Source organism: Xiphophorus couchianus, chromosome 6, assembly GCF_001444195.1.
Source record: "Xiphophorus couchianus chromosome 6, X_couchianus-1.0, whole genome shotgun sequence".
NCBI lineage: Eukaryota > Metazoa > Chordata > Actinopteri > Cyprinodontiformes > Poeciliidae > Xiphophorus > Xiphophorus couchianus.
Genome location: NC_040233.1, coordinates 3,180,175 through 3,195,730, shown reverse-complemented (window position 1 = coordinate 3,195,730; position 15,556 = coordinate 3,180,175). Strand labels below are relative to the sequence as shown.

At 40.9% G+C, this 15,556-nt stretch overlaps 2 protein-coding genes across 6 annotated transcripts; one reads left to right on the top strand and one right to left on the bottom strand.

Annotated features, from left to right (window-relative positions):
- Window positions 1-535: 535 nt before the first annotated feature.
- Window positions 536-7,870, bottom strand: mffb (mitochondrial fission factor b). Of its 4 annotated transcripts, none has more exons than XM_028019646.1 (7): window positions 7,738-7,870; window positions 3,959-4,180; window positions 3,606-3,784; window positions 2,740-2,831; window positions 2,466-2,663; window positions 1,570-1,645; window positions 536-1,361 (listed from the first exon to the last, which is right to left on the bottom strand). In XM_028019646.1, the coding sequence occupies exons 2-7, from the start codon at window positions 4,170-4,172 to the stop codon at window positions 1,230-1,232; spliced, it is 891 nt and encodes a 296-aa protein (XP_027875447.1). In that variant the 5' UTR covers window positions 4,173-4,180; window positions 7,738-7,870; the 3' UTR covers window positions 536-1,229. The 4 variants fall into 4 exon arrangements, with proteins under 4 accessions (XP_027875447.1, XP_027875446.1, XP_027875445.1 ...); XM_028019645.1 differs by lacking the exon at window positions 7,738-7,870 and adding an exon at window positions 6,587-6,744 and having other exon boundaries at window positions 3,959-4,177; XM_028019644.1 differs by lacking the exon at window positions 7,738-7,870 and adding an exon at window positions 6,587-6,740.
- stk25b (serine/threonine kinase 25b) lies at window positions 7,813-15,384 on the top strand. 2 transcript variants are annotated; one of them, XM_028019637.1, is made up of 11 exons: window positions 7,813-8,017; window positions 8,563-8,793; window positions 10,419-10,475; window positions 10,567-10,675; window positions 12,623-12,780; window positions 13,364-13,549; window positions 14,247-14,392; window positions 14,472-14,571; window positions 14,655-14,726; window positions 14,823-14,959; window positions 15,039-15,384. In XM_028019637.1, exons 1-11 carry the CDS (start codon window positions 7,988-7,990, stop codon window positions 15,076-15,078), a joined length of 1,266 nt encoding a protein of 421 aa, XP_027875438.1. In that variant the 5' UTR covers window positions 7,813-7,987; the 3' UTR covers window positions 15,079-15,384. The 2 variants fall into 2 exon arrangements, with proteins under 2 accessions (XP_027875438.1, XP_027875437.1); XM_028019636.1 differs by having other exon boundaries at window positions 14,823-15,384.
- The last annotated feature ends 172 nt before the right edge of the window (window positions 15,385-15,556 follow it).

Here is a 15,556-nt window from a genome sequence, read left to right as displayed (position 1 = left end):
GCAATAACATTTACAGACATTTCACAAATGAATAAATTAGAAACAAAATATTAACCTAACGTATCCTCGCTTTAAATAAATATTAATACATATGTATGCAATGTTCCCATAAGAAGGATGCACAACAGATGAATATATGCTATTCAAAAACAAGTCTTCATCTACTACACCTGAGCATGAACACATTGGCTCCTGGATTTACAGCAAAATTCATAATGAATAAAACAATAGGATTAATGGCTTTAATCTGAGAAACAAAACAAAACAAAAACAGCTCCAGCTCTGTCAATAGTATGCAAAATATTCATGTAACAGATCATGGTAAGCCTTCCCCCCAAACCACAGATACACTGTTCAGATAAAACATATGAGAATCTCCTAAACATGTGACATGCAGGGAAATGGCTATGGCATCTGCAAAATTATTATATATTCCTTGTTAGTCTTGTGAATCTTTTCACACACATGCTGCTCAGTTTAACAGAGGCCTGTCAGTAACAGATGAGTTTTGTTTTTACTAGTACAAGTCTCTCTGTTTTCTGTTCAAGCCTTTAAATCTCCCTACATGTGTAAAAGTTACTTTGCTCAAACCAAGGTAAAAACTGTTGTCCAAAATATGCAAATAGATGAAAATAATTAGAGTGTAAAATGGGAATTGATATTATGAACACTCTTCCTTTAAATTATATTATGAAATATTTAGTACTATAAATATTTGCAAAGTGGTTGTTGCTGTCAATTGAACACCACTGTTATTTTTTATTTTCACCCGTTTTTGTAACGTTTTAACTGACTTGTAGTGAGCTTTGTCTCAGTGTTTGGTGTCAGGATTATTCATTAATAGCCACAGTAAAATTATTTTAACTCAGTCAGATAACTAGTTTTACATTTGACAACAGTGGCTCACAAAATAAAATCAACCATTTTCTGGCCTTCATTTTGTGGGTAAAAACTAGCAAGAACATGATGTATACTGAGTGTACATAGCACATCCAGAAAGCATCTGTAGCTCTTTACGTTTTCCAAATTTGGAACACTTTCTGGTTTTATTGGTTCAGGGGTTACCTAGTCAGAGATAATATTGAAATCTGTAATAAAAAAAAAAACCCAAACAAAAACAACATTTGTTTTTTTTTAATTATTGTGGAATGCCAGAAGAGACCTATGCTGACTGAACAAGGATTTACTTTGACTTCCAGTGTTTTTGGAGATTCGGGCTGTATCCTGGTTTAGCGACGTAACCAGATCCACAAGTTAATGAGCCAGAACGCCACCGTGGTCGAGTACAGGGCCACCTCTCGCTTGGAGCGTTCTTTGTTTTCTTCCTCCAGCAGCTGCAGACGTCTGTTGAGCTTCACAATCTGGGGAGCACAAGAATGTCAATGTTTACTTGCACACTTTAAAAAAAAATTAAAAATGTTGAGCGCTAACTCTGCTGGGCTGTGGTAGGGAACCTAACAAATTCCCCAAACACTAACACATCCAGTCCCTGTTTCAGACCTAATCATTTCAAATGAAAAAGAGTTAAATGTTGACAAAGACAGAGTTTAAGATTACGGGACTCATTACCTGACGCCGCAGCGATGAAGCATCAACTAAGCCAGATTCGTCAGGGTTCATATCCAAAGCCAAGTCCAAGTGGGTTCTGTGGAAATTAACACATCTTTGGTTACATTAATAAAATAACCAGCATCCCGAACAATACTCTGAAATTCAATATACATATATCCAACAACATTAATTTTCTTGTTCTTTTAGGCCAGTAACCAAATTGCTTTCATTAATCAATCACTACAGTTTTTTGCAATTTTGCAGAACCCAGAACACTTAAAGTTCTGCAGGCCTTACTTGGCTCAATCAAGTTCAGGAGTCATGATTCAACAATAGGAAAGCAAGCTAAAAATCACATTCATTAGAGAGGACCAGGGCCAAGAACCACTGCTGACCAAAGAGACTAAACAAAGGCCCAAAAACATCTTGATGATCCTCAAGAGTTTGGGGAAAATTGCCAAACTCTTGAGTTTTGGAAAGGGTATTGCATTGTATCTAGTGTAGAGTGATGACAGCTGGAGGGGTTTAGAGGTTAACTGATGGAACGGTGAATTCTGCTCTCTAGCAAAAAAATATTGAAGGACAATGTCTGACTATGAGCTCTTGACCTTTAGTTCACGCTTTAAAAAATCAAAACCAAAATGAATCTATGAAGCAGCTCAGTCAAAATCCAGACTTGTATTTTATTAAGATTAAACAGGCCATTCAAACTTAAGAACCTTCCATTGTGGGTGATGTAAACCAATTCTGCACAGAAGAGTGATCCCCAATTCCTCCAAATTGATGTAAAAAACTGTTTGTAAAAATTACAGACAGTTGATGGCAGTTGTTGCTGCCAAGGTTTGTATATACATTCAATTCAAACGATCAGAGCTGGCCATCTTTATGGAGAAAACAACCAAAAAAAAACTCACCTCCGGTGGCTATCGTCCAAGATTTCGAGGACCTGCTGGTAAGCACGGCGTGTCGTTGACTGAACGTAAGACAGAAACCCAGCAGCTGTATACAGGTTGATGTTTGCATCTTCTGGAGAACAGAGGGGAGGACAGAGGCGGAGAGGGGGGGCGGAGGGGGAGGGCGTTACGCTAGCACAGGGGGAAGGTTGGAAGAACCTGTAGATTAATAAACAATGATGACAAATAGACTTTAGGGACCTTTAGGGATCAGCAGCACTTCAGGTTTTCTTACCTTACATCCCCTCTGCTACAATGGCTGCCATGACGACCTGGTATGTTCTCACTTGCACTGCGTTCCCTCCGAGAGCGGGTGCTATAACTGGCCTGTAACACACGGAAAGAGATCAATGAATTCCAGGCTCACATTAAAGCTAACATTTAGTGATCACGTGTTATTGAAAATCCTGAATCATTAAATGGCCCAAATCAACAGCTTTCCTGCTGATGATCGTCTCAGCATGCCATCACGTGAAGCAGAAGACTAATCAGACATTCATGTAAGTTGGATGTGTGACAGAAGGGAAAAGCCTAAAACACACAGGACAGTGGGTCCTGAGGATCTCTCTTTGGTAACACTCCACTTAAGATTTTCAGTGACCAGTGTGATAAAACTGACAGCTTTGACTGTACTGACTGGGCCTGTATGCACTGGTCTGTCCAGAGAAGCTTCCAGATATTACCGGGATATCAACATGAGACGTAAAATTTCCAATAACATAGAACTAGCAGAGATTATGAATAGAATCAATCAATCAAATTTTTTTTGTATAGCGTCTTTGAGCAACAAGGCATGTTGTAAAGTACTTTACATCATAAAAACACAAAATTACAAAGTCATCGAACACACAGTTCGATGACTGTGTGTTTGAACACAGTCATCACTCAGGCATTACATTTTGCACATCATATTACTGATTGTTTCATGATTAGGTTTCGAAAGCTAAACAGTTGAGTTTTTAGTGTAGATTTAAAGGAACTCAGTGTTTCAGTTCTTTTGCAGTTTTCTGGAAGTTTGTTCCAGATTTTTGGTGCTCAGATGCTTACTGATTATTAGAGTTTATATTACAATCCACAAAACTAGAGTCTGATTGTACTCACAGTTTGGCTGGGATTACTCTGTGAGTTGGCAGCTTGGTCCGTTTCCAGAGAGTCCAGCGGCTGTTCTGTAAGGGTGAGGACACGCGGCGGGGCCTTCATGTTCAGGAGGTCCACCGATGGAACTGACTGAATTAGATCTAAATCTCTTGGTTGAACAAACCTCGACTCTCCATTGTCACCTGCAAGAAAAAAAAAAGAAAGGGACATTTATTTTACCACTTCCAGCATCCCACTGATGATGGTTTTAGAGCCGGTTGTCCTGCATGGTCCGCAGCAGCTCTACAACTTCAACTGCTCCATCTATGTCTTATTTTTGAATGTTTATTATTAATGACACAAACCCAGTATCTTACTTGCAACAACAATTCTTTCAGGAACCTGCATCAGAGTTGTGTGAACCGGTAGAGGTGGCTGAAGCAGAGCGGGCCCCGATCTGCTCTCCGGCGCCACCTTGAGGGTCTCTGGAATTCGCATGCGCTGGCTGATGCCCTCTGTGTACTCCAGCTCATAATGGATGCGGTTTATCTCAGCCACCTCAGCAGGCGGGGTAAAACTTGGCCCACTCATCCAGCCTGCTGTCAAATTGACAAATAAAATTTTAAAAAAAGTTTCTTTGAATATATGTTGCTGGGATTCGGTGTCTCTCACATATAGACATTCTGATTTTCTTACCTACAAGATTACAGATGCAAATGAAGCCTTCGAGTTATTTTACTTTCAGACGAACTAAAGTACAAATCAGCCTGATTTCTCACGAGCAATCAGAAAAATTCTAAACTTTAATGTTTTCCCTATCAGGGATCACAACATACCTAGGCATGGCTGGGTAACAGTGACTAAAACACTCTTCATTGTGGATGTTGTTACTGATTGAAGTTGGCCGCTTCCCGTGTCAGTAACATGTTCAAAATGAAGTCAGAAGAAGCACATGCCTACGGAGCCCTCCAGGGGACATGGGAATTTTTTTCTTTTGAGTCCCCTCGCAATAATCTACTGATCAATTATGCGGCATAATCGAATACTGAAAGCCCTTCTTACGGTGCCACCGTACTTTCTGCCTTAATACTAGATTATGTAAGGTTGTTAATATCTCCTTGTAACCCAGTGCGGCCCTCTACCATCATTAGTTTGCTGTGTTTTATAATAATGAAACGTGTTTATTATTATTATTATTACTAAGTCTTTGGTGCAAAAAACTGATTGAAAATCGATTTATTCACTGCATGTTTATGTCTGTTAAGGTTGAGATGGAACTGAACATGAAAGCGGCCCTTTAAACAATTCAGACAACCAGCACAACAGAGACACCATCAAAACTGTCAGATGACTTATTACCCCACGATAATAACTCAAAGAAAGTCCAAATTAGGATGTATTTTTATTTCTTTCCTAATTAGGGAAAGTTTCTGTTTATATCATAGGTTTGTGGTGCCTTTCTATCCTAAAGAAAAAGATATAAAACTTCAGATATTTCATAAAGAGATATTAACATTCATGGAAAAACCTCACATAACCTTATATTACAGCAGAAAGTACGGCGGCCACCATAAGAAAGGCTTACAGTATTCAATTATGCCGCATGAACGGATCAGTACAGTATTGCGAGGGAACGCAAAACCTTTTGCAAAAGTTTTGTGAGGGAACGCAAAAGAAATGTTTTCCCTCATCTCCCCTCGAGGGCTCCATACATGCCTGTGGCCACAAGAGAGCGGGAAACAAGAAATCTGATGTAAAAATATATAAAATATAAAAACTTTTGAGATTAAAATAAATGCACACCTGATGGGTTGTGTTTAAATGGTGTAAAATATCGCCATTTGTTTTATAGTGGAAACACTGACTCTACTAGGGTGTTCATCATACAGCCTGAGGGAAGAAACTGTCGCAGTACCGACTGTTTTTTTTTTTTTACAAAGAGCACTCTGTAGCAATGACCTGAAAGTAAACGGTTTGTGTCCAGGATGTGTGGGGTCTGCAGAGATGTTAGCTTCCCTTTTCCTGACCCTAGTTCTGTACAAGTTCAGGACGGAGATAAAATCCTCTCTGTAGACCCGATTGTCCACTGCAGTCTGGTCCTGTTGTCGAACACCAGACTGTAGCTAGAGTTTAAAACCGAACCTACAAATCTCTACCAATTCAACTGACACATATTTCCTAGAAGCAAAAGAATGGAGTGGGTAAGATGAAACGAAAGGTTTGGTTTTAAATGGCACCCACTAATCTCTGGGGTTACCCACGATTCCCCGTCTGGTAGGCCCCAGTGCCATTCTGACAGAAAACAGGAGGGACTCTGGCTGAGGCAGGAGGAGAAGCCTGGCATGGCATCCATCAAAGCGGACTGACCAATTCATTTTTTGAATTATTTATTATAAATTATTAATAACACTTAGATTCTTCTTCTTGTAACCTCATACACACATACTATAGCATCTAATGGTAGAAATTATGAAGTCACACGACTTCAATAATGCTGCCCTTCTCCATGCCAGTGGATAACTACTGCTTAAGCGGCTGAATTTATTTCGAGCAGAATCATTTACGGCTAATTTGGACAGGCTCAGCGACAGCCCCGCCTAGAAGGAGCCGTGTAGTCACAACATGTTGTCTGGCTCGTCTGAAGAGACTGTCCGGCAGTGGCTGAGAGGACTACGGTGGTGAAAGATATGGGGTGTAACAGCCATGCTTCATAAATACTGGATGAAAAACAGCGTTTCTCGCAGCACTGCGTTGAATTACATAACACTGACATGAGTGTAGCTGTTGCTGACACGCGTTTTCAATGTCACAGAATGAAAGACGCCATGTTCAGCCTGAATATAAACTAACATTACGCTAATTAACTAAAATTGGCTAACACACTATTTAACATTAACAAGCCATGAACAGTAGCCCGCGTTGGTATGTTAGCAAAGCCGTGAGCCGAGAACCGCATACCGTCTCCAATGGAGGGACAGAGCTATGAACCCTGCGTGACTACTTACGGTTTGGGTTTTTTTTTTTTTTTTTTTGGTCCGAGCTTTAAAATGTCATGTCAAATCAATGTTCCATTCGTTAAATCAACAGCTTCTGCTGGAGACAATCAGCGAGCAACTGTACGGCTCCAAAGGCAAGTAAAGAGTGGCTGTTGCTCCAATCACAATCGCGTGCATGACTGCGGGGGGCGGAGCTTGAGACTTTCAGTGCTCGCGGAAACGAGAGCCGCTATACTAGGTGGTGAAGAGGTTCTAAAACTACTCTCACATTACAGCAGGATGCTTCTTTATTAAGGAATCATCCGGCGAAATAAATAATAGAGAATGGCCATCTACAAAATGCCTCCCGCTTATTCAGTTTTTATTTATTTGAATGAGTAACATGCACACATCCACCCTAATTAGGTCACCATTTCCATAATTTTGTATGCACCCTTTTTGTCCTCTTGTTTACATATCTATCCAGTTCTAGTATTACGTCATCCAGTTCTATTGTCAAAATAGGGTCTGATCGTGCTGAAGAAAATATTTTTAATCTAAGCAGTAATGGGGGAGTAAAGAACGGAGGAGAAGGACTTACATATGAGATTGTGCTTATGTATTTTGTTTTGTATGAACCTTGCATCATAGTTTTATAAGTTTCTTGCACACTGTTGAATTTGACTCGTTTAGTCTCTAATTATATCTTTAAGAGTGAATGTAACTACTGCTCCGAGATGAGTTGCTTTTTAGTAAAACAACACAATATTAAAATCTGGAGATTTTCTATGAATTTATTTACAATTCATAGAAAAAATGTTGTTTATTTCACGGCAGATCGACATCTGTTAGCCACATGAAACTAAGCTATTATTGATTACAACCCCACACTATTTAATTAAAAACAACAACATCACTTTAATATCTCCATATCAGCTTTAAAATCTTAGCATAACTATTAAAAATATCAGGTTGAAAACTTTCTGCTACAAGTGTAGAAATACACCTCCCAGAATTCCATCGGCTTCCTACACACAGCGCATGCGTAGTCGGCCTAAGCCATTATTTTGTCCTCCTCAAGCTTTAAATGAACAACAGGCTAAGCGCTCCCTGAAATGAATTAAATATTAATTCACGGAAAGAGATTTTTTTTTCTCCCTCCGTCCTCACCGAGAACATACCATGGAGCGTGTCGGTCAGTAGCTCGCTGTCTCGCCGGGCCTGTTCGGTCCTCCGTTGGGCTTGAAGGCCGAACACGGTACGCGGGGTGACAGCCCCGTTAAAAGGCAGCAGTTTGGGTGTTTATCTGCTCGGCTAGCCTCTCAGCTAGCTTCCTAGAGAGCAGCGACGGGAAGCGACGAAAACTGTAAGGACTGATAAGTTTGGAAAGACAGAGCTGTGACTGTCGCTCTGTCCGACCCGGCAGAAGGGATGGCACACCTTGGAGACTTGCAGAACCAGGTACAGAACCTCCCGCCACCTTTTCTTATCCTTTGTTTAGTGAATTCCTGTGGCTGTCAGGCTTTTCAGGAATAAGGTTGGGTGGGGGTCCGAGACATCGGGGCACACGGTTAAACCAATTGTCACAACATGTACCATTTTTATTATCATCACATTTTGCAAGACACGCGATTTTAGACACTTTTGTAAGATAATTTAAAATGCAATGTGCTGTTTTATCATTTAAATTCTCAATAATTTTGCATTTGCAGTTGATATATTTGTACGCTGAGGCAACCTCGAAGCTTTGAGTTTATTTGCTGCTGTTATGTCAAATGTTTAATATAGTAATGTAAAACAGACATAGCTAGTCATATTTTCTATTAACATTTTGCAGCACAGCACTGCAGCATATCGAATATACATTTAAGGTAGCAATAGCAGTGTTGCTTTCTGTGCTTTTTATGTCAATTAGAGACAAGCTCACGGTACACACACACACACACCCAAACACAAGCACTTTCATTAGCATACAAGATGCTTAGATTTGTCTGTCACTCATCCAGAACACCAAGCTGGACCCGGAGGAGTACTTCACCAAGCAGGAGCGGATTGGAAAGGGTTCTTTTGGAGAGGTTTACAAGGGCCTGAACAATCGCACCAAGGAGGTGGTGGCCATTAAAATTATTGACCTGGAAGAAGCCGAGGATGAAATAGAAGATATTCAGCAGGAGATCACAGTCCTGAGCCAATGTGATAGTCCGTTTGTTACCAAGTATTATGGATCATATTTGAAGGTGAGATAATAAAAAAACCACACACAACAACAATGGGATAACTACATAAAGAGCCTCGCAATAATATAAGTTTTTCACATTTCATGTCACAACTACAAACAATAATGTCTTATTGAGGCGTTTTATGAAATAGATCAGGGGTGTCAAACTCCAGTCCTCGAGGGCCAGTGTCCTGCAGTGTTTAGATGTGCCACAGGTACAGAACACTCTTTTTTTGTGTAGTTAAGTTCTCCAGAGTCTTGCTAATGACCTAATTATTCTATTCAGGTGTGGTGCAGCAGAGGCACATCTAAAAGTTGCAGTTTGACAGCTGTGAAATAGACCAACATTAAGTAGCACAGAACTGTGAAGTGTCTTTCCTTTTCAAAATCCTTCATAAATAAAACTCAAATAAAAAGGTAGGCACAATTTTGTTTTCTGCCCCATTCTTTCTGATACCCCTAAATAAAATGAACTAGAGCAAACTGGCTTAAGAATTTAGTAAACAGAGTTCACCAGCGTGTAACTTAGCCTCAGCATAAATAGTAATTGATCTGAGAATATTGCAGAGGTTTGCGTTAGGACTTTAGAGAGCAAACGGCTTCGTTGAGGCTAACTGTCACGCTCACGCTAACTGTGGAGGAGCTGCAGAGAACCGCAGCTCAGGTAGGGAAATTTACACACCATAAATTTACACACCATAAATGTGGAAAAAGATTAGACCAAAATGATGCTTTTTTTTTTTTTTTTGTGGACATGCAAAATGCAACGTGTGCTATAAACCGACACAACACACAATAACCCTGAGAACACCATCATCACAGTGAAACATGCAGGGGCGCGTCCATGTTTCCTCAGAGCTTTCTGCTTGATGTAAACTGGTTAATAAATGGATAGCTAAAGGTGCTTTGTGGTAGTTTTTTTAAAATTACTATATATATATTTTACAGAACTTGAACCAGGTGAAGCTAAAACTGTCACTTGAAGAGTACTGATTAGACATTAGAGCATATTTACAGATATTTTTCTTAAATGCAAAATGCATATATTTTCTGTGCAGTTGTGGCTTAATTGCTGCTCTGAAAATGTTGTTCTTTCAGCAAGCTGCCTTTTTGTCAGTCTGTATACTCCACTTAATTAATCAATTACAAAATTATTTCAATAATTGATTAATCACAATTAATTGTTTCAGCCTGATTTTATTACACAAAATCCCAACAATCCCAACTGGGTTTTGGTTAACAAACCAAAAAAAATCAACAATTATAGCATAATCTAGACTTATTTCATGTGACTGAGGTCAAACTGTTGTGTTGACAGCCAAATAGACTTTAAAAGGAAACCAGATAGAGAGTTAAAATGAAATAAACAATCTAAAAAAAAAAGAAGAAAGAAATAGCAACAATTTATCCATTCGTTAATATAAATGAATTATTATTATTATTATTATAATGAAAAACAAAGAAAATGTCACATCCAGAAATCTGAATAAGTAGAAAAGTAAAAAATAAGTCTAATTTATGTGGTTGTAACCTGACAAAAAGTTGAAATAACCAGGAGATGGATTGTAAAGCGCTCAAAAACAAGTTAAAGACAATGTGAAACAACTGTCAGTTAATACTCTATTCTTTTTTTCCCCACTGTAGGGGACCAAGTTGTGGATCATCATGGAGTATTTAGGCGGAGGATCTGCTCTGGATCTGGTAAGAAGTTTTCTACGTCTCACACAGCCCGCTGTTGTTGCAGCCAGACTGAAAACGAGAATCCAAACCGTCCCGTCTCTCGCCGGCCCAGCTCCGCCCCGGACCTCTGGAGGAGACCTACATCGCCACGATACTGCGGGAGATTCTCAAAGGCCTCGAGTATCTGCACTCGGAGAGGAAGATTCACAGAGACATCAAAGGTAATGAAAGACGTGTGACTACCGCGTGGTGCTGGCCGAGTCCGAACCAGATGCTTCACACTCAGCCACGCAGTCACACTGCACACATTCTTCTGCTTGATTTCACAAGCGTGTGTGAGGTTGTAGCGTCGCAGCCGTCTGTAGGTGCTAAACATATTCACGTTGGTATTTTATTTTTATTTACATCTCTCTTTCTTTTTTAAATTGACTTTTTTTAGCTTTACATCATGGTACAGCATTATTCTCTCATCAAAAACATACCTGGAGTGTTGCCTTGATGTAGAAATCCATTCATCTCCCCTGGCAACCATTCAGCTGTGTATAGCACCTAAATTACAAAGTCAAATTTGAAACATGAAGTGTTTTTGTAACAACTGATGGCATGCCTGAAAAACACATAACTCTGCCCCTTTAAATGTTTTTCTTTGTTACTCGTGAAATAGATCGATTGTAGTAATCCCACAGTGACAAAAGTGAGACATTTAATAAGCTGGACTATTAGTGTGTTTAATATTCCGCAGAAAAATGAATGCATCATTTCTCCCTGCTTCTTGACTCCTCTGTAGAGTGTTTGTGCTTTTTAGTGCTGAAGCCACAGATTCAGTGTCTTGTTCTCAGCGACACGTTTCAGGGATTGCATTTGTCTCCACTCTGCTCCGCTCCTCTGCAGGGTTTCTCTCTCCCCGAAGAGTTTAGTCCTCCAGCTTAGTGCTCCTGTTGAGACATCTGAAGTGAAAGATGTGGATCATTTAGTTTCATCAGCTCCTTATGGTGGGGTACAGCTAGCGAGGAAACATGATGTCTTAAAATTCAGTGAGTTGAAAGTAGGAAAAAGTGACCAAATGTGAGGATTTTGCCATCTTTCTCAAGGGTCAAATTTTGATTTCTTTACATTTGGGCCATACATGCACAGCTATAGCTTTTATGAGATTTTCCTTCCTTCAACCTTCCAAAAATGATCAAATGGCTGCATGCATTTTATTTTTTGGTGCATGCAGGAGGCGTTTGTTTCTCTCTGGAATCTTCCAGTGACTAAATATAAAAGCTAGGGATTAGCCGACTCCCAACCGGGAGAAAAACACACTTAGTTTAAACCAGTACAAACTAGAAAACTAACTCATGATAAACTTTTAGAGCGCTTTTAATCAATATTACTTGCTGTTATATATATATATAGAATATTGATATGGTTCCCTCTTAGGCTATTTTCATGTGAAAAGGTAAAATAGTTTTTTTTCTTATACTTTGGTATAAGGGCTGAATAGACTGCAGTTTTCTGGCCGATCACCGATCTTTAAAAAGCCTGACCTGCAGATTCCCATTTTATTTTATTTTGTCTGAATGGTTGCTAGGTTGGGACACGGTGGGGTTACTATTGTTAACCACAGGACGTGGGCGGGGCTAACGGTCAGTTCTTTCTCACAGCAGATCAGAAGTGGACAGAACCATTAGCTGGTATTTTATGGCCCTGGTATTTATTGTTCCTCCCTGACTGGGTCTGCTGCAGAAAACATGCATCCAGATACTGTGGTACGTATCTGCTGTAAACCTCCAAGCGCTAATGGAAGTACAATAATACTGTTACCATGGAGACTAAACGCTGGATGAAGAAGAGACCTTGCTGACTGATTTCTTAGGCAAGAAATCAGTCAGCAGGGAGCTGTGTAGCAGGGAGCGCACCATTTAAAGGGAGCCATCTAGATCCTCTATCTCTACGGCCTTTGTTTAATTTTATGTATTTAAATTGACATTTTGCATATTTATCATAGCCCTGTATTGTTTATGATGAAGTGTGCCACTGATCAAATGAGGCTGCAGCAGTTTTACTCCAGACCAAGTGTTTGCTGGTGACCCAGTTTCACCATGAAGCATTTAGAACCTCTGTAACGGATAGCAAAGGCTAACCCGGCTTATTGAGCTCCCTCTCTTTTTCTTTCTCTCTCCCAGCTGCCAACGTGTTGCTATCGGAGCAGGGCGACGTGAAGCTTGCTGATTTCGGAGTGGCCGGCCAGCTGACAGACACCCAGATCAAGAGGAACACGTTTGTTGGCACGCCGTTCTGGATGGCGCCGGAGGTCATCAAGCAGTCGGCTTATGACTTCAAGGTGAGAGAGGAGCAGCAGCAAACGGCAAACACAAGCACCGTGACTGACATTTGACGTGACAGAGTTACTGCTACACACGCTGAACGTCTCTTTCAGCTTTGCACTTCTAGAAACTGAACTCAAACTAGGTGGTAAACGTTATATTTCCACTCTTGCCTCAGACATGCTAACACAGAAATATGCTTTGATCTGAACTACTTGACTGTAGGTTTAAGGTTGAGCCTCTGTTGATTTGGACACCAGGAAGTTAGCTTTTACTCACATCTGATCCAAACTCCCACTTCCTCATGTTTACTGAGGCGGCGGGTAGAAAACTCTCTGAGGTTACTTTCACCAGCAGCTTGTTTTTCTTGCCCCTCCCGTCCATAAAAGCCCCGTTTTCAGAGTGCACGACTGACAGCTGTTCAGAGTTTCACACTTTAAATGCGATCGGTGCAGCTCCTCCAGAGGTACCACAGCAAACACCACTTTATGCTACCGTTTATGGTAGTTTATGGTGCTAGTTTTAGATTTGAAGTCTCGTTTTTAGTTGCAGCGCGTTTTGTGTCGCATGACGTGACGACATGTTTCTGCTCCGTTTCAGGCCGACATCTGGTCCCTGGGGATAACGGCCATAGAGCTGGCTAAAGGAGAGCCGCCCAACTCAGAGCTGCACCCCATGAGGGTCCTGTTCCTCATCCCCAAAAACCCCCCGCCCACCCTGGAGGGCCCCTACAGCAAACCTTTCAAAGAGTTTGTAGAGGCCTGCCTAAACAAAGACCCTCGTTTTGTGAGTCCAACAGCTGCGTCCGTTCTTGAAGCTCACAATTCTGGAGCTTTTCAACGTGGAAAAAGAGAGCTTCGCTAATTAAAACGTATAAGAATTAGAGATGCACTGAACCAAAGTTAATATCCGTATGGGTCCGATGTTGCAAAAAATTCTAGGTCGGGCATCGGTGACAATGTGCCCAGTCTATTCAGTCTAATTCTATGTTTTGTGCTCTGAGTGACGCCATTCTTTATTATTTATTTGACATTATACCGTATTTAGAATTTCTAATTTCACTTTCTGAACCATTTCAAAGAAAGTTTGTTGGAGTTTATTTTTTGCATGTTTGACCGAGACAGTCAACCTATTGTGTCTGTCAGTTTCAGTTTCTTTATTATTTATTTTACATTGACTGTTCTACTCCTAATTGCACTGACAGAACAAATGAAAGTTGTTTTTACATGTTTGACCAAACTTACGAAGCTGTTTGTGTACTTAGGTGAGCTATACTGATGCAGTTATGAGATAAATTTTATTATTCAGTACCTTTATGTCCGTGTTTCTTAAAAGAAAAAACATTTGAAGTCAATTCAGTACCTCAGATATCTGTATCAGTATTGGCAGTGAAAAAAGTGGATCGGTGCATCCCTAATAAGAACAAGTAAGTAAATGGGTTGTGATTCTTTGTCGTTTTTTTACTCATGTCCTGTCTGCACAGAGGCCCACCGCCAAAGAGCTCCTGAAGCACAAGTTTATCACGCGTCACACCAAGAAGACGACGTATCTCACAGAGCTGATCGACCGATACCGGCGCTGGAAATCCGAGGGACATGGGGAGGAGTCCAGCTCCGACGACTCAGACATGTTAGTGCCACCGTGACTCTTAAGAGCATTTCTGGCCGCTCGCGGAATCAGCAGCGTTTCATTCTCCTCCATCTCACAGGGATGCCGACGGTGACGTTGAGCAGACTCCCGTGTGGAACTTCCCTACAGTCAAATCTATAAGCCAGCTACAGCAGGGCTACCCACAGCCGGACTCAGAGGTGAGGCGTCCTGCTGCCACACATGGCAACCAGCAGCTGCTCTGTCAGGTCGCTCAGCTCTTTGCCTCTCCCCTTCTCTTTAGTCTGGAGATTCTATGAAACGACAACCTAAGTCACAGTGCTTGTCTGCTTTGGTGACGCCCATATTCAGAGAGGTAAGTCACACTCCTCCTCCTCCTCATCACAACTGCAACTCTTTGACATAACCAGACCAATAATAAGTTATTGACAATACTTTTCTTCCCCACCAGTTGAAAGACAAGCGTCGGGCCAGCGGCGGTGGAGTAGGAGCCATTGAGGAACTGGAGAACGCCTTCAGCCTGGCAGAGGAGTCCTTCCCAGGCATCTCTGACCGTCTGGTCACACACATGATGGAGAGAGTGTGCAGGTGCCACCGGCGCCACCGACGTTCTAAAACCGACGTCACGTCTCTGACTGTAACCTGCTAATCCGCGTTCTCCTTTCAGGTTTACTTTAAATGGTAACATGACTCCATCTTCACGGTGAAACCCCCTACTGGATGTAACGTGACCCGGCCTCGTTTTTTTTTTTTTTTTGTCCGTCTGTCCCTGAACACAACAGCTCTGACGACCACAAACAGACCACCTGTCGTACCACTGCCACCTTCCTTCTACACCCTGAAAGAGATCTTATAATTAGTTACAATTAAATATTTTTACAGTTTTTCTTTAAGAACGAAGAGTATTTAACACTAAAACAAAAAGGACAAAAAAAATAAGCCATGCCATTTAGACCGTTGTGTATACCTGTTAGTGAGAAGAAATCTACTATAATAAAGACTATTGAAAACGATCTCCTGTCTTTCTTGCACTATGTACCCTACTATCACTATGCCTACTTTTATTCATAGAAACTCCATTAAAAAGGGACATGTTGACATTACAAAATGAAATTTGTTCAATGCACTCCCATTTTCTCCCTCCTCATATAGTGAGCTGAGGATTTGGAGCATAATGATTACTGA

Coding starts and splice junctions, on each gene's coding strand:
- mffb (XM_028019646.1), bottom strand. CDS start 4,172: ATGAGTGGGCCAAGTTTTACCCCGCCTGCTGAGGTGGCTGAGATAAAC. Junction 2,664..2,739: donor TGTAGCAGAGGGGATGTAAG/GTAAGAAAACCT, acceptor ATTAATCTACAG/GTTCTTCCAACCTTCCCCCT. Junction 1,362..1,569: donor CTTCATCGCTGCGGCGTCAG/GTAATGAGTCCC, acceptor TGTGCTCCCCAG/ATTGTGAAGCTCAACAGACG.
- stk25b (XM_028019636.1), top strand. CDS start 7,988: ATGGCACACCTTGGAGACTTGCAGAACCAG. Junction 8,794..10,418: donor ATTATGGATCATATTTGAAG/GTGAGATAATAA, acceptor TCCCCACTGTAG/GGGACCAAGTTGTGGATCAT. Junction 10,676..12,622: donor GATTCACAGAGACATCAAAG/GTAATGAAAGAC, acceptor TCTCTCTCCCAG/CTGCCAACGTGTTGCTATCG.